The sequence below is a fragment of the Geotrypetes seraphini genome, chromosome 1 (assembly GCF_902459505.1).
Source record: "Geotrypetes seraphini chromosome 1, aGeoSer1.1, whole genome shotgun sequence".
Lineage (NCBI taxonomy): Eukaryota > Metazoa > Chordata > Amphibia > Gymnophiona > Dermophiidae > Geotrypetes > Geotrypetes seraphini.
In genome coordinates, this window is record NC_047084.1 from 340077460 (window position 1) to 340086356 (window position 8897).

At 40.7% G+C, this 8897-nt stretch overlaps 1 protein-coding gene across 2 annotated transcripts in view; it reads right to left on the reverse strand.

Moving 5' to 3' along the window:
* The window catches only part of SDAD1 (SDA1 domain containing 1), a 119125-nt gene extending 110253 nt beyond the window's left edge, over positions 1-8872 (reverse strand). For both annotated transcript variants that reach the window (XM_033960885.1, XM_033960875.1), the window contains exons 1-3: positions 8581-8872; positions 4260-4364; positions 2165-2263 (exon numbers count right to left, since the gene is read on the reverse strand). In XM_033960885.1, the coding sequence (XP_033816776.1) occupies positions 2165-2263; positions 4260-4364; positions 8581-8670 (294 nt within the window). In that variant the 5' untranslated portion in view covers positions 8671-8872. The remainder of the gene's footprint in view (positions 1-2164; positions 2264-4259; positions 4365-8580) is intronic.
* Between the last annotated feature and the right edge of the window lie 25 nt (positions 8873-8897).

The following is an 8897-nucleotide window of genomic DNA, read 5'->3' on the forward strand; positions in this document are numbered from 1 at the left end:
TTTCAGGGGTCATTTTATAAAAAACTTAACAATGTTCTTACAAAATTTGTTTGGTGTGGGAAAAGACCAAGAATCGCTTTAGTATCATTACAAAGACCAATTATGGAAGGGGGGGTAAATTTTCCAAATTTCTATAGGTATCATCAAGCCTATATTTTAAGACAGGGTATGTATTGGATCCTCCCAGACCTTTTAGAAAATGTACCAGATTGGCTGTATTTAGAATGGCGGCTCCTGTTTCCTTTATATCCAGAACAGCTAATAACTATAACAATGCCTAAAAGATACAAAGACCACAAAATTTTATTTGACACTTGGAAAACATTGAGATATATTAGTAATCTATCACCAGAACCTATTACTAAATCTTTAAATCAATCAATATGGATAAACTCCAGGATCAGAATTGGCGGAATTAAAATCGTCTGGAAACAATGGATAAATGCAGGAATAAGAACATTGAATGATGTTATATCAGAAAGATCACTGCTTAGTTTTTCACAATTGCAAAATAAATTTGGATTAAATAAAACACAATATTTTAAATGGATGCAATTGAAGCAGGCCATTCAAGAAGGGTTCCCTGAATGGAAAAATCTAAATAATAAATATAGTCTACAGGTTCTATGTTTCCAGACGGATTTTTTGGGTCACCAAGCCGCAAAATGGTACAAATTAATATACGGATTTTTAAATAAAAAAAAGAAAACAGGTCTTAAGGATATTTGGAGTATTGAGATAGGTCAGACTATTTCTGAATCTCAATGGCCACGATTTTGGTCCTGGAGATTAAGAACTACAAGGTCAGCATCTATGAATCAAACATGGTTGTTTTTATTACATAGAGTGTTCTGGACCCCAACGCGCCTGCAAAAAATAGATAGTACTAGATCTAATAGATGCTGGCATTGTAAATTAGAAATAGGGACGTTAGATCATTTAATCTTTTTCTGTCCCTGTGTAAACGCATTTTGGAAATCAATTTGGCCCCAAATTAATAAGTTATTAGAAAATCATGTTGGACTCTCATATGACACTATATTATTTGGCACTGCAATGAGAACTAAGAGTCCGATTTCAGCAAATAATAATAAGCTATTACTAATATTAACAGGAGTCGCCATGCAACAAATAACTCAAAATTGGAAAGATTATACCAAATTAAATTACACGTTCTGGTGGAATTCTGTCTGTTATATTTATAAAATGGAAAAAATAATAGCGATACAACAGGGAAATCTTCCTAACTTCAAGAAAATTTGGCAACCATTGACAAATTATTCTAATGATTAGTTCTTAGCACAATGATAAAAATTATATATGATTGGGGTGGGAATTGAATATTAATGGAAATATATTATATAAAAAGGGGAAGGGATTTATATTTTATAGAACATTGTATAATCTTTATCATATTATATTTTAAACAATATGAAATATTAATGATGAAATTTTCACATGTAATAATTAATAATATTATAAATGAATCAAATATTGTAAGAATGGAAAATTTATAAATAAAAATTTAAAAAAAATAAAAATAAAAATCAGCTGGAGGAATGCCCACTCCCTCTCTACTTTACCAAAATCATAAGGCGGGATGCCCACTCCCTCCTGCCACCGGATGCCCCCCCAACCATCCCCCACATCCCCAAACATCCCCTGTACCTCTAAATTACAAAGACAGCAGGAGGGATGCCAAGTTCATCCTGCTCACAGGCCCACGCGCCATTCCAAAATGGCGGGCCTACCCCCTTCCTGGTGCATCCTAGGATGCAAGGGGAGGGGCCTAAGGCCCTGATTGTGCCATTATTTAAAAAAGATAAAAACATCAACAGCTGAGTAGCAGGAGGCTGCTTTGGGTGCTCTCCTGCTGCTCAGCTGCTAGGGGTTCCCCAAACCAGCTCTGCGCATGTGAGAGCTGGTTTCTAAGCAAGTGATCAGATGGGATTACGACTGCCCTCTGCAAAACTCATTAGCATGGGCAGCCATTTGAACATTGATCATTGTTTAGAAATCGGCCCAAAAAAAAAATCGTCCCACAGCAACCCGAAAAGTCTTAATGACCATTTTTAGTGAATCTGGTCCCTAGCATTCCTTTTCATTCAACCCCACAAGACTGCCACGGGACCTGTTTTCAGCATTGTTATCCCTCTCAACATACCATGCGCAGATCAGGATCCAGAACCATGTGATTGCAGGAAAGGAGTTCCTTCAGCTGTTGTGGAAAGTTAGCAAGATGCTCAGGGTAACAGTGAGCAACCTGGAATGCAAACAAATTGTTATCAAGAGATTTAGAGCTGGATGCACATAGCTCTGAGCAACCCAGCAACAAAAGCTGAGTTGGGAATGATTTCCTTTTGCTGGACTATGCTCAGAACAACAGCATGCAAATCATATGCATGTTAATTGTGCTGAGTAGCCAGATAAAAGAGGGGAGGAACTGTGCTTGGCGCCTGCTCAGAAGAGCAAAGCAATAGGCGCAGCTCAACCCCATCCTCCCCCATCTCTCCTGTCATAATTGCTCCTGCCCCAGTTGCTCCTGAAATGGGGGGGGAACACAGAAGAGGTTAAAGATTAATGGGTCATGGATGGGCGGAGAGGGTGTTGTTCTTCCTGGTCAAGGGGGCTGGGCTACAGCTGGTTTCAGTTTCATCTTGACACTAAGCAGTGAATTTTGGCCACAACCAAAATACTGTAACGGTTTCAGTTGCCCTTCTAAACTTGTGTTTATGAAACATTATTTTCTCCCTGATGCAGGCATTATACTGTATATGCTGATCATCAGGCATTTTATTGCAACATCTAAATATTTAAAAAGCATAGACCCACCCCCTCTTCATTGTTAGACGTTGCTCTTTCAATAAAGTTATTTATATCTACAGTCACTGGTTGATGCTGCGCTGCTTTTGTTTTTGATAGCTCATGTATGAGCCGGCAGTTGAGTGGTAAATCACCAAAGCCTGGGAAATAAAAACACTGGTAAGTGTAACTGCATCCGTATAGAATAGGTTTGCCCCATGTACAGCTATCTGGCCCCCCTTTTGCTGAAACAATGAAAACAAGGTAGGGAGAACGAGAGGGCACTCTTTAAAGTTGAAAGGGGATAGATTCCTTACAAACGTAAGGAAGCTCTTCTTCACCCAGAGAGTGGTGGAAAACTGGAACGCTCTCCCGGAGGCTATCATAGGGGAAAACACTCTCCAGGGATTCAAGACAAAGTTAGACAAGTTCCTAATGAACAAGGACGTACGCTGGTAAGGCTAGTCTCAGTTAGGGCACTGGTCTTTGACCAAAAGGGCCGCCACGTGAGCGGACTGCTGGGCGCGATGGACCACTGGTCTGACCCAGCAGCGACATCTCTTATGTTCTTATGTTCCTATGAATGTGACCCAAGACATCCAAATCTACTGCTAGAGAAAGTCAGTGAAGGACACCAACAACTCAATCCATAGAGAAGCATCATTAAACCCCCTCGCTCTGAGATTCATAATCTAACCTAATCTGAAACCTCCCAGTTTATGCTAGGACTATATATGAATTCTGAGCACATTTAAGGCACAGTGATACACAAATCTTTATAAAAAGAACTGAAGAACAAGCTTGGAGGTATCCATGAGAAATTCAACTCCTCCAATCTGTAAATGCACACTCGTAAAGAAACTTTATAAAGCATTTTCTATGTGAAAATGTCTCTTATAAAAGCAAGGCTGAAATATGCCCACCAAGATTACACATATACATGCACACCACATGTACGCATTCCAAGGGGTGTAATTTGGGTAAACTGTATATGCAAAATACACATGTACATTCACACAGCATGTAACAACACATGTTGACACCACCTTTAGAGCAAGTAAAATATGTGCACGAAGATGTGTGTGCTACTGGGACTGGTTCTAGGAACTTGTTTTATAAGGGAAAAGGACTTGTATACCACCTTTTTGTATAAGTGGGCTCACAATATATCTAATGTACCTGGGGCAGTGGAAGATTAAGTGACTTGCCTGGGGTCACAAAGAGCAGTGCCAGAGTTTGAACCCACAACTGCCAATACTGCCTATAAAAAACAGACACGTTCTCTGGACTTCTCACGTGGGTACTTTTTATAAATTTACTTTCTTTATGTAAAGAAAAAATACACGTCTGCAAAAACACTTAATAAATGCTAACAGCTGGAAAAACAAAGGCAGAATCTGTGCACTTTTAACTCCCAAATACACATATTCATGTCAATAGCAGCTCCCACTTCCTACCTGCGCCATGAACATAACCAGTTCAGCCAAGTCCTTACTGGGCTTCTCCGGCTGCAGTTTGAAAACCTCAATATTGGACAGGAAGTGATGATACTGCTGAAGAAACTGAAAGAGACAAGAAGCAGAATGTATTTTATAGTTAAAAGTAAAAAAAAAGAGCATGCCATTCACTCACCAATCCTACCACAGTGGTGGTCCGACACTATAACAGCTGGATTCAACAGATCCAGAAGATGGACAACACTGGTCCTCATGGATACATGTTAAGGAGTCAAAAGCAAAACAAGGTCTTGGAGAATGAGATGTACAGCGTCAGCATCAATGAAACAAACTTGGACTTTTTGGACCCTGGTTTGATTACAGAAGTTAGATAGTTCTAAATCTAACAGATGCTGGCACTGTCATCTTGAAATAGGGACGTTGGCTCACCTGTTCTATTGTCCTTTAATACTTAATTTTTGGAAATCAATATGGGGACAGATTAATACCATATTGGAGTCATCGATTCTACTGACATATGATGTAGTCATATGTGGGATGTTATTAAATCTTAAACCCCCTTTGGATTGCTCCTTATTATGACCGGGATAGCCATGCAGATGGTCACTCGCAATTGAAAAAATTATGATCGCCTTAATTTTCCTTTCTGGTGGGCAAATTTATGCTTATGCTATAGATACGAGAAGATAAATGCTGATATGTTGGGGCATAGTAACGTATTTAAATTGGTGTGGGACCCATTGACGTCTTATCATTTTATAATTGTCTCTTATCTTTACTTTTATAAATTTCTACACACATCCAGGGTTGGGTGGGGAGGATTATTTCTTTGTTGTACTCCTTGTTTATATATATATATATCTATGTAAGTAATAGTAGGGGGGTATTCTTTGTGTAATTTTATTGATTTATAATAAATGGTTACTGTATGTATAGTGTTCTCCACTTTTTACTGATTTGAAAATTAATAAAGTTAAAAAAAAGAAAAGAAACAAGGAGAGTTCACTAAAGGTTCCACAGTAAGAGGGAGACAACCAAAAGCAAAACAGAACTGTGGAAATGATGATCTCAAACACCAGTTTATTGTAAACAGTTAAGTCTTCACAAGTAAAAGCGAAACAAATACTTGACCAATCCAAGTAACATAAGAATAGCCTTACTAGGTCAGCCCAATGGTCCATCAAGTCCAGTAGCCCGTTCTTACGGTGGCCAATCCAGGTCACTAGTACCTGGCCAAAACCCAGAGTAGCAACATTCCATGCTACCTATTCAGGGCACAGAAAAAAGGAGCACCCCCTCTCCTCGATCCAGGGCAAGCAGAGGCTTTCCCCATGTCTTAATAACAGACTATGGACTTTTCCTCCAGGAATCTTTCCAAACCTTTCTTAAAACCAGCTATGCTAGCTGTGTTTACACAGTCCATGTGTATTACTTGGATTGGTCAAGTATTTTTTTTTTTTCGCTTTTACTTGTGAAGACTTTTAACTGTTTACAATAAACTGGTTTTTGAGATCATTTCCACAGTTTTGTTTTGCTTTTACATGTTAAGGATTGTCGCAGGTCTAAATAATCATTAGCAATCCAGCTAGAATCAAACTCTAGTGAAAAAAAGAACTTGAGTACCTGGCTATTAAGCAACATACCAGTCAATATTCAGCTTGCATGGCGAGTGGTTTTCTAAGTGCTGACAACCGCCAGATGAATTCAAGTGACACCTAGAGGTTATGCGAGTACGGCCAGTATTCAGTGCCATACCAGGACTGCCTTTCGTGTAGTCCAACAAGCCAAGTTAGGTAAGCAGGTACCACCAGCGAATATCATTGGTGCCCGCATAATTTCCAGCACCACTCCAGGACTAACTGGATTATGCTTTGGTGGTCAGGATCAATATCCAGTAGCATGGTCCAGTTAGGTTGCACTGAATATTAGCGACCAACCAACTCAATCAGTCTCCTGGCTGCTTAAATCGCTGACTCCCATAAGACATATCTACAATCACTGTGCATATATTCAGTGCAGGACTGGAGAAAAATTGCCCTGCCTTGCTCATGAGTAAAACGAGGGAATAGATGATTCTGTCCCCATTTTGGGCACATAGGTGCAGAGCTCCTGAAACATGATGGCACATAAAGGTCAAATGGCCCATCCAGTTGGCCCATCTGCAGCATCCACTATCTCCTTCTCTCCCTAACATATCCCAAAAGCATCTACCACATTCTTTGTAAAAAAAATTATTTCCTTAGATTACTCCTGAACCTAACACCTCTTAACTTCATCCCCATGACCTCTCACTCTGGAGTCTCCTTTCAATTGAAAGTGGCTGGCCTCGTGTGTATTTATGTCACATAGGTATTTAAACCTCTTAGATAACCTTGATAGGCGGTATATTAAATCCTAATAAAACTTGAAATCCTATTATATACATCTCTATATCTCCCCTCTCTTGCCTTTCCTGCAAAGTATACATATTGAGTTCTTTGAATCTGTCCCCATACGCCTTATGGCTTAGACCACAGCCTATTTTAGTAGCCCTCCTTTGGACAAACTTCATCCTGTTTATCTTTTGGAAGGTGCAGTCTCCAGAATTGTACGCAATATTCTACATGAGGTCTCACCGGAGTCTTATACAGAGGCATCAATGCCTCCTTCTTTCTACTGGCCATACTCTCTGCATGCACCCTAGCATCCTCCTAGCTTTTGCAGTCCCTTTTCAACCTGTTTAGCCATCTTTAGATCATCACATACTATCACACTCCTCTTTCGTACATAAAAGTTCTTCACTCCCTATACTGTACCATTCCATTGGGTTTTTGCAGCCCAAATGCATGACCTTGCATTTCCTAGCATCATATCTTAGCTGTCAAATTTCAGACCATTCCTCAAGCTTCACTAGGTCCTTCCTCATATTATTCACACCATCAGGAACATCTACTCTGTTGCAGATCTTGGTTTCATCCACAAAGAGGCAAATCTTACCTGACAGACCTTCAGCAATATTGCTTATAAAATTGTTAAAAAAAAATAGGACCAAGAACTGATACTTGAGGCACACCACTGGTAACATCCCTTTCTTCAGAGAGATTTCAGTTAGAGAATGGCATGGGGACAACATTTGTCCCCAACACCGCAGGATCTCAATATCCCCTACCCCATGAGCTCTGTCCCTGTCCCATTCCTGCAAGCTCTGCCTTAACTGCACAAGCCTCAAACACATATGATTTTAAAGTGTTCTAGGCTTGTGCAGATGAGGACAGAGCTTGAAGGAATGAGGCAGGGACAGAACTTATGAGGAAGGGGAAAATTTGTACCCATGTCATTCTCTATGACCACTACCCTTTGCTGCCTTCCACTCAACCAGTTCCTGATCCAGTCCATCACTTTGGGGCCCATCATAAAGGCACTCAGTTTATTTATTAAGACACCTGTGTGGTTAATTTATCTGACTGTTCACGGAGATCGCTCTGAAGTCCCCCCAATATCTCTCCCCCCCCCGGTGATCTCCGCTCACGCTCATCAGGCAAGCCCCTCTTATCTGTAGCCTTCTCTTCCACTACCAAATCCAGACTCCGTCCCTTCTTTCTTGTGGCACCATATGCCTGGAACAGGCTGCCTGGCAGTGTTCAAATCCAAGCTAAAGGCCCACTTTTTTGAAACTGCTTTCAATTCTTAACTCCCACTCACTGCTGTCAGATACCTATACCCATTGTATTATTTTCTCTACCATAATCTTCCCAACCCTGTAATGGTGTCTAAATTTGATTGTAAGCTCTTCTGAGCAGGGACTGTCTATTGTATGTTAATATGTACAGCGCTGAATATACTTTTTCAGCGCTATAGAAATAATAAATAGTAGTAGTAGTAGAGACTCTGTTTACAGGTAAGTAACCTCACAATGTAAAATCTGTGAATCACTTGAATGTTCAGGCACCATCATCTCATTCAGTTTGATCTAGCTAACCACTGAATCCTGATCAAGAAAAAGGTTACTTTAGTACAATAATAAGGTACCACCTTATATTTTATCTTTGTCCACCACGATCCCTTTCCAGAAACTGTAAACTAGGAGCTTTACTGTAGCTGGCTTGAATCTCTCCGAGTCCTGTGCCTCTCTGTTGCCCCATTCCTGCAAGATCTGTCATCTGCACAAGCCTCAAACAATTTGAAATTTAAGTGTTCGAGACTTGTGCGGTTAAGGCAGAGGTTGCAGGAATGGGACAGGGCCAAAACTCGCGGAGACGGGGGTCAAATTTACCCCCGTGTCATTCTCTAGGCTTGATGTGAGCCCCTAGCCTACTGCTGCCCTCACACTGGATCTGCTCACCTCCTCGCGGTAGGAAGGCGGATCTCGTTTAATAAGATTCTGCAGCTGCGGCAGGTTAGTCGGTAGCTTGTTACCGTGGCGGCCGCTCATGGTGACGAGATTGAGCTCTTAAAATAGATTTTGTTATCCCCCACCCGAGCCAACGTGTGTTGGAATCTTTTTGTTGTCTTTCGTGGTAGAAACCAGTAAATCCGATACAACCGCTCAACCACTATCATTTCCCGAAAACGTGTAGTTACAGCTGTATGGATGCCACCATCTTTGCTGACGAAACTGCTCGATGGGTTCCGTGTAGGGTCAAACTAGGCCGGAACGCG